The 19,166-nt window shown below is 41.7% G+C and overlaps 1 protein-coding gene across 1 annotated transcript in view; it reads left to right on the forward strand.

Annotated features, from left to right (window-relative positions):
- Positions 1-19,166, forward strand: part of LOC124775432 (cubilin-like) — a 187,658-nt gene that overhangs the window by 121,058 nt on the left and 47,434 nt on the right. The window contains exon 7 of the mRNA XM_047250265.1: positions 16,690-16,945. Coding sequence (XP_047106221.1) covers positions 16,690-16,945 — 256 coding nt within the window. The remainder of the gene's footprint in view (positions 1-16,689; positions 16,946-19,166) is intronic.

Genomic DNA, 19,166 nt, shown 5'->3' on the forward strand with positions numbered 1-19,166 from the left:
CTCGGAAAGAGAATTCATTAAATGTACTGGCTAACAATACCCGTAAATGGAATGAAAGCTGTACAGTACAAAGAGATTGAATTCAGAAGAGTAGCTGCTCGTGAAATATTTTATTTACGCTGCTCGATAACACCATAAATTATCAGAACATTCTGATAACGCGTTAATGAAATCCCGTGCGCCACAGATACTTTTTATCAGGTGGCACGCGATATGCGTTTCATTTAAAGCCCTAATCTCTTTCCTTTATTATATGGATTCCAGTTATCGAGTGAGTCCTGTTAGATTTTCGGCGAAAAAGCTTCACACTAACAGACTCTTCAAAGCTATTTCGCTTGCTTGATCAGCCCAGTAACAGCCAAAAATATCAGGTGACGTCAGGCACTGAAGCTACCCACCGTCTGTTTGAGTTCCGCGACAGGTCAGTGTTAATGTAATACGAAAGAGCTGCCCCTGTTGCTGCTTGGAATTGAGCAGAAGGACTGCAGTGATACAACTGGGAATATGAATATAAAGGGTCAACTTTCGTATCCTCACGCTCTTAATTTATGTTTCCCATAATATTAGTGTTTTCTTTCCTTCTTACGTTCCCTACTAAAACAGATGAACTTCAATCCAATTCTATATTTCCTACAATGTCAAAACAGTTTAGCAAATTTATTTCAGGAAAACTGTATTTCATCTTGTTGCATGATACTCAGTTAAAATGTCAGTGTAATATTCGACAGATATTCTTTAATTTAAAAGTACACCCGTATTCGACAGTAAATAAATTTGTTACTGATCTGTATCTGTCTACAGTAAATTTCTTCGTATCCCCACGAGGTGTTTCCACATTTGATACAACTACGATAAACAATACAGGGCAGGCAGACTCTCATTGCAGTATATGCTGTCGCACCTTCCTCCTATTTAACAGGTGTTCTTCGGAAATTTGACAAGTAGTGTATCAGTTTTAGCCGAATCAGATGAACAAAAGCGGCCTTGGAAACAAATGTGAAAAAATTCTTTCATTTAGCATCGGACATTAGCAATGGCTCACAGAGTTGTGCACCGCACCTCAAATCTCACCAGGTGGAGGTACGGCATCGACTAACCAATTTCGATGTAGGTTCTCGAGTTCAGTTCTGCTACTGCCTATTGTAGCCTTAGCGTATTAAAGCGGTTGATCATGAAACGCTGTTTTCTTCTGGTGACGGTTACTGACACCGCTCGTATAAGTAACAGACAGCTACAGTTTCGGTAGCCAAATAAACTTCCTGTAACAGTTTAACCTGATGGCATTTGTCGCTGTATTTTTTGCTTCGTATACGCTCTACATACGTCGTCTAGCGCCACTGATCTCCCTGCACAAAACCTTAGTGCCACCTAGACAGATAAACACTAGCATGCTAGTCTCACACAGTCATCATAAAATATGATGAAAGTCATTACGACAATAATTTAATACAGAATGTGCTTTGAATTCTTATTAATTTTATATTGTTTGCCTCTAAGAGCAATGGAAAGAATTATGACACCTCCAGAAGAAGAGCCGATGCATTCACAAGGCGGGATAAGGATAAGAAACTGCCAAAAAATAAACTTTAGTAGACCTAAAACAGACGTATAGTAATAGGAGGAACATAGGCACTGGATCATGAATGAATTAATAAACACAAGTTCAAAAGCAAATGCGAGAGACGTTGACAAATTTATTATATTACTCATGTATTATATTTACGATATCAGTATCCCTTTAAATTTTTTACAGCAGTACATTAGTCATTATTTTTATGTCGAAACCCTCGGATTATTAAAAGAGATTCAGTCTGGCGCTTCCATGTCCCTTTAGCTTGTTATGTGGGATTGCGGAAGTTTTGTTTTAGAAGGAGTTACGATCGGCAATTTTACCTGTTCTAACGAACTACTTTTTATTACACATAACTTGGTAATATATCACTGGCCATCTATGCGCTGTATTATACTGCATGGGGATCGATTGGATTAAAAGTACCAATTGGTACTCAGTTTATTGTTGTTCACAAACCTCCTACAGATGATAAATTTTTCTGCACTGAAAATGCAAATAACTTTTTCATAGAAACACAGTTCGGCGATGAGCGGAAATTATTGTTAATAGAACTGAAAGACTCTGAAATCTATGGAACTTGCGGTGTCACTGAAATTTTAGTTTCATCTCTGTACTTCGTCCATTATTCCTGTCGCCCGTTACTCAATTAAGCGTATGTTTTCCATTTCCAGTTTTTTGCAATTTACAAGTTACATTAAAATGGATGGCACAAAATGGTTGCTTTTATTACCGTTTAACATTACACACACACACACTCTCTCTCTGGTTCGGTGACATCTTATTTTCGTTCTTTTTCTACATTCGCCAAAGAACTTTCACATAAATAGTTACTTCCCTAGGACGTTGATTACTGAAAAGTTTATAAGGTAATTTTGATTATTGTGAAAAATAACAAATTTCTGTATAATATCCACACAAATATTCATAAACAGATAAATTCCATGAATTCCAGTACACCAGTCATCGTAGCTCCACTCAAAATATGGGTGTATTTTGCTGTTTTATATTAGGTTGCTCTTTTCTCACCGGACCATACCACAAATACCTCCTACTCTTTCAGGTGAAGATTCATTTCTTTACAAGTCTTGCAAAGAGACCGGAATGTGTATTTCAATCTGCAGTATAGATTAGGTTGCAATAAAACCTTTATGACTTACTTAAATTACTTGCCGTACAGTAACATTTTCTCTGAACCTATCTCTCGGGTCCATCCCCGCTAGCCACCATACCACGCATGGTGGCAATTACCTTACACCATTACTAGCCATTCCCATTCTCGTTCAGCTCGTAAATGAAGCGACAGAAAAGCGAGTATATACCTGCTTACAAGCTCAGATTTCTCTTATCTTGTCTTCGTGGTCCTTATAGGTTGGCAGCAGTAGAATCGTACGGCTGACAGCCGCTAATTCCGGCTCTGTAAATTTTGTAATTTGTGTGAAAAGAACGTCGTCTTCCCTCCAGTGATTTAAAGTTGGATTTACGAAGTATCTCCATAATAATCCCGAGTTGATCGAACCCGATGCTTATATGTCGTCCTTTATTCTGACCCGGCGGGCTCCCAAACGCTGGAGCAATATTCAAGAATTCTATATGTAATCAGTTTTACAGGTGAGCTAAATTTTCCTACAATTATTCAATAAGCTGAAATCGGGAATTAGCATTCGCTACTAGGGACCTCAAATTATCGCTCCATTTCATAGCACTTGGCAAAACGTTATGCCAAGTTATTTAATCGAAGCGGTTCCCTATTCATATGGACTAACTTATATTTTTCTTCATTTCAGGCAGGCTGCCGTATGTCACACGACACGGGTATTCTCTCTAAGTCATCCAGTATCTTCCTACAAACACTCTCTTGGCCGTTCAAAACACCGTTATTAGCAAACACTCGCAGATTGCTGTTCACTCTACAAGTCAGATCGTTTACGTAAACAGAGAACAAGGTTGTCCTATCACATTTCTCTGAGGCGCTCCTGACGATACCCCTGTCTCTGATGATCACCCGCAGTCCGGGATATCGTACTGAATTCTGTCAATGGAGCTACTCACTTACCTGCTCGGATCTTCGTAGGCCGTCTGTATGGGGGACCGGGTCAAACACTTTTCGGGTATCTAGGAGTATGGAACCTGCTTCTTGCACTGCATTCAAAGTTTTCAAAATATATGGGAAAAAGGTAAACTGAGATTCACGAGAGTAAAGCTTTCTCATTCCGTGCTGACTTACGAACATAATTATTTCTACCTCAAGGTAGTTTATTATACACTGAAGCACCAAAGAAACTGGTACAGGTATGCCTATTCAAATACAGAGATACATAAACAGGGAGAATGCACCGCTGCGGTCGGCAACGCCTGTATAAGACAAGTGTCCGGCGTAGTTATTTGATCGGTTTCTGCTGCTACAAAAGCAGGTTATCAAGATTTAAATAAGTTTGAACGGGTGTTGCAGTCGGCGTATGAGCAATGGGACACAGCATCTCCGAGGTAGTGATAAGTGAGGATTTTTCCATACGACTATTTCACGAGTGTACCATGAATATCCGGAATCCGGTAAAACATTAAATCTCAGACATCGCTGCTGCCGGAAAAGGATCCTGCAAGAACGGAACCATCGACGACTGAAGATAATCGTTGAACGTGACAGAACTCCAACCCTTCCACGAATTGCTGCAGATTTCAAAGGTGGTCCATCACAGAACGTCAGCGTGCAAACCATTCAACGAAACATCATCGATATGGGCTTTCGGGGCCGAAGGCCCACTCGTGTACCCTTGATGACTGCACGACACAGAGCTTTACGCCTCGCCTAGGCCCGTCAACAGCGACATTATACTGTTGACGACCGGAAACATGTTGCCTGATCGATCGAGTCTCCTTTCAGATTGTATCAAGTGTGTGGACGTGTACAGGTATGGAGACACCCATGCACCCTGCATGTCAGCAGGGGACTGTTCAAGCTGATGAAAGCTCTGAAATGGTGTAGGACTTGTGCACTTACAGTGATATGGGAGACCTGATATGTCTAGATACGGGTCTAACAGATGTGACAGGTTACACGTAAGCATCCTGTCTGACCACTTGCATCCATTCATGTTCATCGTGCATTCCGACCGTCTTGGTAATTCCAGCAGGACAATACGGCATCCCACACGTCCCGAATTGCTACAGATTGGCTCTAGAAACACTCTTCTGAGTTTAAACACTTCCGCTGGCCACCAATCTCACCATACATGAACATTATTGAGCATGTATGCAATGCCTTGCAATCTGCTGTCTGTCCGGAACAGATCTCCATCCCCTAGTACCCTTACGGTTTTATGGACCGCACTGTAGGATTCATGGTGTCAGTTCTCTCTAGTACTACTTTAGACATTAATCGAGTCCATCCTACTTCGTGTTGCGGCACTTCTGCGTGCTCATAGGGGCCCTGCACGATATTAGACAGGTGTACCAATTTCTTTGGCTCTACAGTGTGTTCGAATATGCTCAAGAGTTCCCTAGCTAACCGATGTTAAAGATGCTAGTTACTTACTGGTGCGTTCTTTACCCTTTTTTTTACAGTTGCATGAGACTTTGTACTGGGCCAGAGATTTGGGACAATTGCAAGCTAATTAAGAGGCCAGTGACGAAAGATACTCTCTGTAAAACCGAACTGCAGTTCCATGCAGACTTGCTGACTTTTACAACACGTTTAGTTGCTACTCAGCGGCAGTTTTGCCTGTACCCCGCATATTCTGATTTTGTTGAGCGATGCCATGTTTGTATTATTTTGCGCGTGTTATTTTTTGAACATTAACTTTAAAACTTCAGCTTTTCTTTTCCTATTTTCTATTGCCACACCAGGTTTGTCGACAGGTGACTGGATAGGATTCCTCGGCTACCTTACTAATTTTACGTAGGACCAGAATTTTGTTATGTTCTCTCCAAGGTTTGTCGCTAAGATATGAGGGTAGAAGTTGTATAATTTTCATATAGATCTTGTTATAGACGCACAAATTTCAACTAACTTTCGACTGTCAGCATTCCCCATTCTTTTTCTAACAGCGTTTTTCGAATTTTTTTTTTTTTTGTTGAACCGTAGTGGGTCTTTTCGTTCTTTAACCTACCTACTTGGCACATACGTGTCCAGAGCGCTTTATAAAATTAGTTTAATCTCTGCCCATAATTACTTTACGCTCATCAAATCGAAACTAATATATGTGCATGCGTTATCTAAGTAGCAGGCGAAAAATTGGTTATATTGATGACTTTGTTTGCACACGGGTTCAGGGGCACGATATTGTTTTGGAATGAAAACATTGTCCGTTACGGGCAATAAAATTTTCTGTTTGTTCGCTACTGGCCAGTTTCGGATTTGTAGTCATTACCAAACGAAATCCAGATAACATCTCTCCAAGAAATTGCAGAAGATGTGATAGACGAATCAACAGCCAACAGAAAATAAACTGAAATTTGCACGGGTACTAATGGACATGTTTTCTTTTGAATAAGTTCCCAGCTGCTCTTCCCGGCGCAAAAGCTGATAGATTGATTAATTTTGGTATCCATCTTTGCTCATGATCGCTAATTCATGACTATACTGACACTGTCCGATAAGGTCAGGCCTGCTTGTAGCTGCATGGTATAAAATATGAGGGTTGCAACTTTAATAGTGGCAACTATTTATTTACAGCTCGTACAAAATAGATACGTGTTTCAAAGTTTTACTCACCTTCAGAGTAGTCACAAGCATTGTGTATAACCGTTGCCAGGGATGTGGAAGTCGTAGGATACTCTTAGCAGTGCCAGTTATGTTGACAGCTCGAGCGGCGCTGTCTATTGCACGACGGATTTGTAGCAGTTCTAAAGCGAATGCAGTGAAGTGTTTCCTTCAGCTTTGAAATCGGGATGAAGTAACGAGGGCTTAAGTCAGGGGAGAGCAGTAGGTGGTATACCACTTAGCAGCCCCGCCAGACAAACAAATCAGTAACAAATTGCACTGTACGAGCTTGAGCATTGTCCTGCAAAATGATGGTCAGGTCCTGCAGAGAATGTCATCACTTCTGTCTCTAAGCTGGTCGCAGGTTGCGTTCCAAAACTGAACAGCAGACAGCAGTGATGACATTGTCTGCGGGACCTGGCTATCAATTAACAGGACAATGTTCAAGCACGTACAGTGCAAGCTGTTACTGATTTTTTTGATGATGGGGCCCCTAAGTGCTATACCACCTAATGCATTCCCCTGACTTAAGCCCTCGTAAGTTCAACTGGATTTCTAAACTGAAGGAAACACTTCACGGCTTTAGAACAGCTACAAATTCGTCGGGTAATAGACCGCGCGGTTCGAAATGTCAACACAACTGGCACTGATAAGAGTATACTATGACTTCCACATCGCTGGCAACGGGTTATAAACAATGCTGGTGACTACTTTGAAAGTCAGTAAAAGTAAATAGTTGTCACTATTAAAGTTCCAGCACTCGTGTTTCATGTGTTGAAGAAGCTGCTCAAGACTGTTTCCGGGAAATGTGTTCAGAAGCACTTCACAAGACTGTCTGTGACTGCCATCTGCAATTAGCCCATAGATATCCCAGTCCATACTAGCAAATTTAAATCCCCAAATGTTACGAGGGAATCACGTGACCAGAAAAAAATTAATGATTAACCTAAGTTCCCCCAGGCCGGTTGCTCGTGCCCACGAAACTACAGAGTCACAGTTTCGACTTCTATACATACTCTGTCTTCTATGACGTCTAATAGTTCCATGCCTCACTAAACATCTCGGAGTTTTCTATTTCAAGTTTCACCCAGCTCGCTGTTTCGAGTATAATTTGAGAGCAACAGCTTTCCTGGAGGGCAGTAAATTCACGAATTATCTTACGAATGCTTCAGCATTTTGATGTTAATATTTTGGCATTCGAAGTACCGTTTTCTTTGAACGCGATCTGATTACACTGCCCACGTGGCCATTGGCGAATGTTCCTCAGAAGATCTAGGCCAAGAAATTGGCAGGTGCACTCCACAAGTACTCATCTACCTGAGTATTGCAGCGTGAGCTGCCAAGGTGAATGTTAAAGTTCCCCAACCCGTAACGCAGGTTCGAAAACCTGTAGCGAAAGCCATCACAGGATCGAAGGAGCACATTCACACACTCAGTCTGAGTACTGATTCCGGATGTACCCTCATCCTAAAATGACGTACTCTCATATGGCGTGAAATGGGAACACGTAATGTAACCCGGATCATCGTCAAACATGATCGTCTTTGTGGCCCAGATGTTATGGTGTGAGGTGGCATAATGTTGCACGAGAGTACTGACCTCCAGTTCTTTGAACGGGATACACTCACAGGTCACCGTTATTGTGACGATGTACTCCTTCCCCATTTGCGACTTTTATGGGGTGCACTCGGCTATGAGTTCATTTTTACGGATCACAATGCGCGACTGCATCGAACAGCGCAAGGAGGAGTACCTCTTGGAAAGAGAGGATATTCGGCGAATGGACTGGCCTGCGCGTTCCCCAGACTTAGATTTCGTCGAACAAGTATGACATGCGTTGGAGAGACATATTGCAGCACGTTTACATGAACCAACGAGCATCCAGTGGTTGTCAATCGCTCTGGTGGAAGAATGCACCACTCAACCACCAGAACTCCTTGCTAAATTTGTGGCCAGCATGGTAGCATGTTGTAGGGCATGCACTGCTGCCCGTGGTGATCATACACCATGTTAAAAACAATCTCCCACTTTTCGTAATGTCCAGGGGACCATTATCAGTTGTGACATCTGTCATCCTAAAGTTTTGCGTGTTCTGAGTCCCACCAATAACACAGCGACCAGTTGTGCGATCCGTGAAACAGCCACACCACAAGTTGACAGACGAAAGCGTTGTTAACCCACTTCTCTCAAATACTATGCGTTTTGCACGGACGAGCAGTGTACACTGAGAAATATGATTTGCCCAAAATTTGTAAGCGATGTTTCATTCGTTTACAGAGCAACTGCGCAGTTTTCGTAGAGACTGTTTGGAGGACCAGTAATGAATCTTGAAAGACACTTCGTTGACGCTGTTCATGGAGTGAAATGCGGAACGAATGAAGTTCGTTGGAATGTAGTACTCGCAGAAAAATTGTTCAAAGGATCCTGCTTCCACATTCAAGCTGTTTCGTAGTGAGCTGTGAATCGAGTATTACCACACCAATTTTCTCAGCAGTTTCTGTACTTTATCGTTGGAGTGCTTGTTTCTTCACATTTTCAGTTCATCGAGGTTTTTTTTAATAATGTTCACAAAAACAATTCGTGTTACTTCTCACCATCGGGATACCTTTTAGAAGGAACTTTCCAATGCATTGTAATAACGCACGTAGGTCCAAAATCATAACATTGTAATTAAAAATTACATGTAACTACACGTGTAGTTAGAAAATTCAGTACATTGTCCGTTATAACCCAGTGAAAACCGCACGTAAGCTTACTGGGGGACCATATGGCAATTGAATTTTTTAAATTTTGTATGTATGATGATATGTGAAGTTCAGAGGCTAAAAATCAATATCGAGAGAAATTCAATGTAACTCTCAAAAACCATCGGGAAAATCGACTTGGAAACGTCCCGAGCGCTCTTAACAAACTAAAGTTAAGAGAATTTTTCTAAGGGCAGCGTGTTTTTGTTTAAATGCCACGTAGGTGGCACGGATTCAATTCAAGTTCGTTGCAAGTCCTGCGAGCACTTGAATGTTGTGTGAAGTACGTTAAGAACAAAACTAAACCGGTAGTTCTCGAGACTGGTAACAGTTGGTACGACCTCGTTTCGGTAGTTATATTTTTCGTTGTTTTTTTTCAGTTAGAATATCTCTTCATTTAAATATAAAATTCAATGTATGTATATTAAGTCACTTATGAAAACTGCAAGTGAGTTAAAGGTAAAATTGGAAAATGCAGCATTTATGGTCGATGCAATGTGGATTCCCTTTGGCTCGTGTGAGACACCTTTCCAGTTCGCAGTATTGTACAAATTACAAAGGCCACATAGAGCATATTTCATAGTGTCACCTATTTACCATTTTAATTTAACTTGTCGAACAAGTGCTTATTTGCAGCCCCACAAGAAATTTGGGTCTAGTGAAGCAGGGGATACAACCCGTCGGCTTTGACCAATGACGTCAGAATTGGCCAGAGAGCATTTATTACACGGATGAACGAGCTGACAAGACTGTTCAGAAACAAAGGAATACGAGAGACGAAAAATATAGTTGACATATATCAAGGCAAGCAGTATTTTCATGTTACGGATATCGCGTGTTTGTATCGTATTATTTGTGTGGAAAATAAAGGGGAAAGAATGGTTTGAAGTATTGGTAGCATAGAATACCTCACGTAACCTCATTCTAACTGTATTGGTTAATTGCAGCACGGGATACAAGTTTAGCGTACGTCGATTTCTTCGTTTTCGTTAGCGTTGATATTGTGTTGTTCAGTTGAACTATATAGGGGAACTGAAGCACGCGATACAAATTTTTCATGTGTTTTTTCGCCTCCGCTACCACCAATACTCTGTTCTTACGTAGACAGTAGTACTACCGATGGCAGAAGGAGCTACGTACATAATATTTGTATCCCATACTTCCGTTGACCTACATATATGTACACTGCTAATGAATACGTAGCAATAGACGTACGTTACATTTGCAGCCTGTACCTCAGTTGAACTACGGGAAGAGGCAATAAGGCGACACATATACAATTTGTATCCCGTACTTCACTATGGGGTACAGTTCTTTTCCTCCTTCGATGTGAATAGTATCGACTGAAAGTTATAGTTTTGATCACAGCAGTGAAAATAGCTGAGCTATATAGCTATACACAACATTTGTATCCTGCTCTCCAGTTGACATATGTAGGTAAAAATTATCAATGTTATATATATCGTTGTTTTATAAATGGTAGTGTTAGTGTAAAGGTCAACTGAAGGACGGGATACAAATTTAAGTTGTGTCGGGCGTTTCGCCTTTAATATTGCTAGTACAGAGTCGAAAAAATCGTACTGATATTAGTGCTCGGAAACGAAAGAAAAACGACAGCTGCGAAATTTCTATTACGTACTGGAGTACACGAAAACATACGTTATGGTGTAATACAACAATAAAATACGTCAAAATAGTCAAATGCAGTAAAAGAATAAAATGGAAAACTGAACTTACTACATGGGAACTTCTTAAAAGAACCGAAGCTCGCCTAGAAAGACATCAACAAAAACCACATACCCTCATACGCAACAAACAAAACATTACGAAAACACTCTCCCTCCTCTCTCTCTCTCTCTCTCTCTCTCTCTCTCTCACACACACACACACACACACACAAATTCACGTCCCTACCCCCCATCCTAACGTGAAATTAGCTAACATATTTCGGAAGGTACATTTACCCAACACGTTTAACAAAACATTTAATCGGGCAATATGTTTGGGGAATAGTACGCCTCCATGAATATTCACCTAAGTTGTAATTGTGGAAATCCGGCGTTTCCCTTCCCTACAAGAGATTTCACAGCTAACCAATGACCCTCTACGCTATTTGTGCAAGCCCCTGTGGATAACGATCTGAACTCAGTATTGTGATTAACTACGAGATGCTGATAATCCCTTTCCCCTAAATCCCTATATGAAGAAAAACCATCTGAAATTACAGTGCAACACTCTGCAACGTGATCTTCAATTAAGCTGACCAAAACTTACTTGCTTCGATTGGTTACTACTTCAAACGCTACATCGTCACACTCTTGACCTGAAACTATAGCCCCCAAAACCCATAATCCGACCGGAGGTTCCCCCCTGTTGTACTTCCTTTTGCCAAAATGCAACTCGTCAATTTCGACCATAACACCCAGCCCCCTATATTCCATATATTCCCCTCAAACGTCCCTACATAAAGAGTACCAATCCACAACTACACCTCACTCGACATTCATGTACCCACAGCCACCCAAGATATCTCCAACAGTATGTGATTTTCATAATGTCTCTCAAAGCGGGCTTACATTTATCGAGCCCCGTCCCTCGTCTAGCCACACAAGATATCTCCGACTCCAACAGTATCTGATTTTCATAATGATCTCCGACTCCAACAGTATCTGATTTTCATAATGTCTCTCAAAGCGGGCTTACATTTATCGAACCCCGTCCATCGTTTAATAGAAACACAAGATATCTCCGACTCCAACAGTATCTGATTTTCATAATGATCTCCGACTCCAACAGTATCCGATTTTCATAATGTCTCTCAAAGCGGGCTTACATTTTTCGAACCCCGTCCATCGTTTAATAGAAACTACAACACTTTGAAAGCCAAGTGGTACCATGGCCACACTACACCAAGAAATTTATACGGCTCAAAGATTCATTATGACTGCGAGAAGTAAATTATCTCTAACTCGTGATATTAAATTTCTGTGGATATAATGTGGAAGATTATATGAACAATGGACTTCGTACTTCTGATCGAGAGTCGCGGAGAGTAGGAAAGCAGTGTAATTGTAATTAGAGGCATGGTTGTAAGCTACAATTTTGAATATCGAATGTACTTTGGTGAATTATATTACTTCATCTAATACAATATGTATGCTGAAATGTAGCTAGGAACATAAAATATAGAAGGAAACATCATTCAAGGAAAAATTTAATTTCATGAATGGAATAGGTGCCTTCAATTCTTAGGTTATTTTAACTCCTCCCTAGTGTGTCGCTCGGAACAATAATTAGTACGTCGTAACCTGTAGGGAACTATATGTTCCTGGAAACGTTGTATTCCGGGAAATCAGTAAAGTCTGCACACAGTCGTTTTTGCTCTATTTTAAGAGATTAATTCTGGACTTTATCGAAACTGATACACAACTTGGAGACTGAGTCTCATGCTGCAGAGCGAATACCTAATATCACCCAAGGCGGCTTCCCCACGGCGGACGATTTTGCCTCTGATTTTTTGAAGGATTTGCAGGGTCGACGATCGTTGGAATTGTGCAGCGCCACAGAACTTTTATTCCACGTCCTGACCTCTACATCGATAATCAGAGTATGATTATAATCTACAACTTTTAATGATTTTGTTTTATAGGTTTCAGAATTCAAAATAGTAACAAAATTTCTATCTGGAAATGCGAGGTATAATTGGTGTGAAATATTGGGGAAGCCACTTCTCTTGCCCAAAAGTTTCCATCCAAGTAACTACATGTTATTCGATCATAATAATTTAACTTCAAATTTAATGGGGGGCGGAAGTTAAAATTTGTTTTAATTTAAACGATCTTTAAGAGTAATCTTTCGCAAAACGTCATTGAGTAAAAAATTATGTTTGCGCTGGAGAATGTAAGTTTGTGTGCGACCTTTAGTTACAAATAACAAGCTCATTTTTGATTAAAAATGATATATATATGTCAATTACCATGCATTTGATGACTGTTTTATTTAAATGACGCGTGTATTCGAACTGAGCGAAAAACGAAAAAAGTAGTTACCGAAAGGAGACTGAAACCAGCTATTACTGGTCTCGAGTGCTACTGATTTTTCTTCTTTTGTTCATCTTTAAGTATTTTACGCTTTATGGAGATGTTGGTAGAGCATGCACCGGCGTTTAAAAGAATGCATTGGCTAGGAATCGAACACAATCCTTATGTATGTGAGGAAAGCATTGTACTACATTCTACGCAGCCCAGCTCACTTTTAGGGAATTAGAGATGCTCGGAAAACATGAGAGTAGATTTTCTCGAGAATTTTTCTCAGTTACATAAAGCTGCTTTGGGAACTGAAATTTGAGTTCTGAACTTTACGTACCACAGATTTAAAAAATTACGAAAGTCCGGTGGCTTGTGGTCTCCGTGTTAGCAAAAATTTTTTCAGTCGACTGTCACCAGCATCGATGTACTTGGACAAATGCATGATACACACTGTGCTGTCTACAATATATTTATGCACTACTGGTTTCGATCATTGATCATTTTGACAGTGGAAAAATAATGATTGTGACAACTTCATATGTCATAAACGCTGTTCAACCAGAGAAGTATATCCTACAACTGACTTGCAAGCTTTGTTGTCGTCGGAGAGATTTTTTCCTTCACATTTCCCGTTTACTGAAGTTTTTTAGTAATGTTCGCAGAAACATATCGTTGTTAGTTGACTCCATCAGGATACCTTTCAGAATACAAGTGCGCTATTGCTACGGGTTTCCGACGACGTACCCCTAAAGCGAAAACATTATTTTCAACTGTCGTAATCACTTTAAAATAAGAATAGAATCGCATTCACATTACTATGCCAGAGAAATTGTGCTGTGCACTTACTGCTGTTACATGTCACTTATTTTCATGTTTTAAATGTTTTCTGCCTGCTTAAGCCGTTAGTATGGCGTTAAGTATGTATTTCTGACTTAAGCAATTCAGCTCTGTAGTACATGTTTCTGGTTAAATAGAATGTGTAACTTTTGAAGTTGTAACGCTAGATATTTTCCCGCTGTGGAGGTGATCCGTGATCGAAACCGTTTGTGAATAAAGATATTGTAAGGCAGCTTCTTGTTAGCCTTAAACGATGTAATGACTTGAAGAAACAATGCCACGCAAAATCTACATCTACATAGATACTCCGCAATGCACCGTACTGCGCGTGCCGGAGGGTACCCTGTACCACTAATTATCAGTCATTTCCTTTCCTGCTTCACTCGCAAACTGAGCGAGCGAAAATAGACTGTCTGTATGCCTCCGTATGAACCCTAATTTCTCGTATCTTCTTCGTCGTTATGCGCAATATATGTTGGAGGCAGTAGAATCGTTCTGCAATCAGCTTCAAATGCCTGTTCTCTAAATTTTCTCAGCAGTGTTTCTTGAAAAGAACGTCGCCTTCTCTCCAGCGATTCCCATTTCAGTTCCCAAACTATGTACGTAACACTTGCGTGTTGTTCGGACCTACCAGTAACAAGTCTAGCAGCCCGCCTCTGAAGTACTTCGATGTCTTCCTTTGATGCTACCTGATACCTGTCCCAAACTCCCAAGCAGTACTCAAGAACAGTTGGCACTAGCGTCCTAATTGTGGTCTCCTCTAAAGATGAATTACACTTTCCCAGAATTATCCCAATAAACTGAAGTCGGCCATTCGCCTTCCCTATCACAATCTTCACATGCTCGTTCCATTTCACATCGCTTTGCAACGTTACGCCCAGATATGTAGACGCGGTAACTGTGTCCAGCAGGAAGCTACTAATGCTGTACCTGCACATAGTGTTGTTGTTGTGGTCTTCAGTCCTGAGACTGGTTTGATGCAGATCTCCATGCTACTCTATCCTGTGCAAGCTTCTTCATCTCCCAGTACCTACTGCAGCCTACATCCTTCTGAATCTGCTTGGCGTATTCATCTCTTGGTCTCCCTCTACGATTTTTACCCTCCACGCTGCCCTCCAGTACTAAATTGGTGATCCCTTGATGCCTCAGAACATGTCCTACCAACCGATACCTTCCTCTAGTTAAGTTGTGCCACAAACATCTCTTCTCCCCAATCCTATTCAACACCTTCTCATTAGTTATGTGATAGAACCATCTAATCTTCAGAATTCTTCTGTAGCACCACATTTCAAAAGCTTCTATTCTCTTCTTGTCTAAACTATTTATCGTCCACGTTTCACTTCCATACATGGCTACGCTCCATACAATTACTTTCAGAAACGACTTCCTGACACTTAAATCTATACTCGATGTTAACAAATTTCTCTTCTTCAGAAACGATTTTCTTGCCATTGCCAGTCTACATTTTATATCCTCTCTACTTCGACCATCATCAGTTATTTTGCTCCCCTAATAGCAAAACTCCTTTACTGCTTTAAGTGTCTCATTTCCTAATCTAATACCCTCAGCATCACCCGACTTAATTCGACAACATTCCATTATCCTCGTTTTGCTTTTGTTGATGTTCATCTTATATCGTCCTTTCAAGACTCTATCCATTCCGTTCAACTGCTCTTCCAAGTCCTTTGCTGTCTCTGACAGAATTACAAAGTCATCGGCGAACCTCAAAGATGTTATTTCTTCTCCATGGATTGTAATACCTACTCCGAATTTTTCTTTTGCTTCCTTCACTGCTTGCTCAATATACAGATTGAGTAACATCGGGGAGAGGCTACAACCCTGTCTCACTCCCTTCCCAACCACTGCTTCCCTTTCATGCCCCTCAACTCTTATAACTGCCATTTGGTATCTATACAAATTGTAAATAGCCTTTCGCTCCCTATATTTTACCCCTGCCACTCTCAGAATTTGAAGGGGGGTATTCCAGTCAACATTGTCAAAAGCTTTCTCTAAGTCTACAAATGCTAGAACCGTAGGTTTGCCTTTCCTTAATCTAGCTTCTAAGATAAGTCGTAGTGTCGGTATTGCCTCTCGTGTTCCAATATTTCTACGGAATCCAAACTGATCTTCCCCTAGGTCGGCTTCTACTAGTTTTTCCATTCGTCTGTAAAGAATTCGCGTTTGTATTTTGCAGCCGTGACTTATTAAACTGATAGTTCGGTAATTTTCACATCTGTCAACACCTGCTTTCTTTGGCATTGGAATTATTACTAGATTCTATTTCTTACTCATACACATGAACTTATATTTTTCTACATATAGAGCTATTTGCCATTCATTACACCAACTAGAAATGTTGTCTGGGTCATCCCGTATCTTCCTACAGTGACTCAGCTTCGACAATGTACTGTACACAACAACATCAATAGAAAACAACAGCAGATTGCTGTCCACCCCGTCCTCCAAACCATTTATGTACGTGTATAGAGAAAAATAGCGGTTCTGTCACAATTCCCAGGGGAACTCCTGACGACAGTCCTGTCTCTGATGAATATACACCATCGAGGACAACGTACTGGGGTCTTCAAACCACTCACATATTTTTGAACCTGTCCCATATGCTAGCTGAATTTCGCAAGAGTGAAACTTCCTAAAATCATGCTGAATCGTGGACGTAAGCTTCTCGGGCGCCGCATTTGTTTCCAGAGGTAGACCAATCCGCCATTAAGCAGCTGGTCATTACGTTTTACCCATCGTTTTATGTTGTGAGGGAACTCGTTACGCGACGTTAGCCTGTGCCCACGGCAGGTCTTCGCTGTACTACTGGGCGCACTACGACTTCTTCAACGCGAGCCGCAGCGGCGAGGCGGTGCGGGGCAGCGCCTGCGACGAGGTGTTCCCCGCGTGGCGCCGCGCCTCAGGGTACCTGCGCTCGCCGCTCAACACGCTGGTCTACAAGCGCAGCCCCGACCACCACCACAGCGTGCGCTGCCAGTACCGCTTCATCACGGACAGGAGGCTCTTCGCCAGGGTCATCCTCACCATAGAGTCCATGGGCTTCAAGGTAAGCGACATCTCAGTAGTTACGTTATCACTCGCCTACGTAAATAGTGTGCCTGAAGGATGGGTGTTTAATAGCACATCGTCATTCATGATGAACTGGTCAAGAAGGACTGAGAAAGAAATCACCATAATCCTTGTTTGATTGTATGTACATAGACTGAAGCAGCGAGTGAAAATTTGTACCAAGGCCGAGAACCGAACACAGGTCTCCTGCTTACTAGGCAGATGTGCTAGCAACTATGCCATGTGTTTCTTTTTTTTTTATACACAAATGGATAAAGGAATGCCGTTCCTCTTAAGTCACAATAATAAAAGTCGTCCCGTTACATCAGGGCGCTCCATGCTATAGCCCTCTTCGGGTTTTCTGATGACTGTCTTCTCGTCGCTGTGTTGTTTCCGTTGTTTCTTCAATCTCAGTAATCAAAGGAACTGGAAAGAGGTTCAAAGGTTATCTTCTCATATCGTGGATAATCCAGCTGCGAGTCGGGATATGGAATGCTCTACAATGAAAATTGGAGAAATATTGCACGTATTTAGGGTTCTTGAGCCATCCGCTGTGACCGAGCTGTTCTAGGCGATTCAGTCCGTAACCACGCCGCTGCTACGGTCGCAGGTTCGAATGCTGCCTCGGGCATGGATGTGTGTGATGCTCTTAGGTTAGTTAGGTTTAAGTAGTTCAAAGTCTATGGGACTGATGACCTCAGATGTTAAGTGCCATAGTGCTTAGACCCATTTGAACATTTTTTTAGGGTTCTTGACGATCGCATAATGTCGTTCGTTGAGGTAATACCAAAAATCGGGTAATGTCTTTTCGGTATTTCCGAACAGGTAGTGAACAGCGTGACCGCTAATAAACGTCACAGAGTTCGTTTTTGCTCTTGGGAAATACACCCCATCTGAGACAAGAAGTGATCGTGTAGTTATCCTGTCGGGAGTCGTGCGTGTGAGAAAAGCCAATATCTGACGCACCAACCGCGCGGGATTAGCCGAGCGGTCTTAGGCGCTGCAGTCATGGACTGTGCGGCTGGTCCTGGCGGAGGTTCGAGTACTCCCTCTGGCATGGGTGTGTGTGTTTCTCCTTAGGATAATTTAGGTTAAGTAGTGTGTAAGCTTAGGGACTGATGACCTTAGCAGTTAAGTCCCATAATATTTCACACACATTTGAACTTTTTTTTTTTTTTACGCACCTAATAACAAACGTCCTTTGCCAACCCGCATTCGAAACGATGTTCATCCGTGTCAATCACTTAGCATGTGGCACACAAGGGCGAGTCGGTGAAGTGAAAATGATGTGGGCGGGACTGGCACAACTGTTTCCCATTAACAGTTATATACCATGCAGATTGCACATCTGTATCAGGGGTGGTGGCAGTGCCATGCACTGCCTGCCACACAGCACGCCACTTTGTAGTATGGTATTTGCTTTCAATCACATTCGGGATCCTGTTCAGTTGCATGGTAGTATATATCGCCCACATCGTCATCAAGCGTGTGGGTATCAGTGCGGTATGAATGTAGCTTAATTCAAGGAAGAATTGGCTAATGTAGAAGAAAGGTGCTTCGATGTCCGATATCATCACATGGGGTGTGAGTGAGGTGAGTCGTAAGGCCTCGAGTAATAGACATGTGAGACACATCAGGCTTCGTCGCCACAGGTGCAGGTGACAGGTGACGAACAGGGCCTCGTCTCTGTTCTGAAAATTACAAGGTCTAAACCCCCTCTGCTTCTCTGGAGGGAGAGGGACTCCTAACGAATCTTAAATAACATGCCAGTACTAAGAGAGGATCCCAAAACCGCCAACATGCGGTGAGCCAGAGTAGGTGGTATCGGTTCGCACAACTGCACGGATTTTCTGGCGCGCCTCCCTCCTCGATATGAATTCTTACTGCCGACCCAGTCTACTTTAAATTCTCCCTTACAAAAGAACAGATTTGTCATGGTCCTCCACGTTCTGGAATAGCACATCAGCAACCAGTCTTAAACCCAGGTGCAGGATCTTATACAACTGAAATGACATTATTTTAGAGACTTTATTGGTCTGTTTTATACGTATAGACTGAAGTGGTGAGCAAAAATTTGTACCACAGTTGGGAATCGAATCCTGGTTTCCTACTTACTGCGCAGGTGCTCTAGTAACTGAATCACCTTCCTACAGTGGTTCAAACAACTGTACAGATTACTCTGGCACGCCTCCCAGCTCAATCCAAAGTCTCACTGCCAC

Source organism: Schistocerca piceifrons, chromosome 2 (assembly GCF_021461385.2).
Source record: "Schistocerca piceifrons isolate TAMUIC-IGC-003096 chromosome 2, iqSchPice1.1, whole genome shotgun sequence".
NCBI lineage: Eukaryota > Metazoa > Arthropoda > Insecta > Orthoptera > Acrididae > Schistocerca > Schistocerca piceifrons.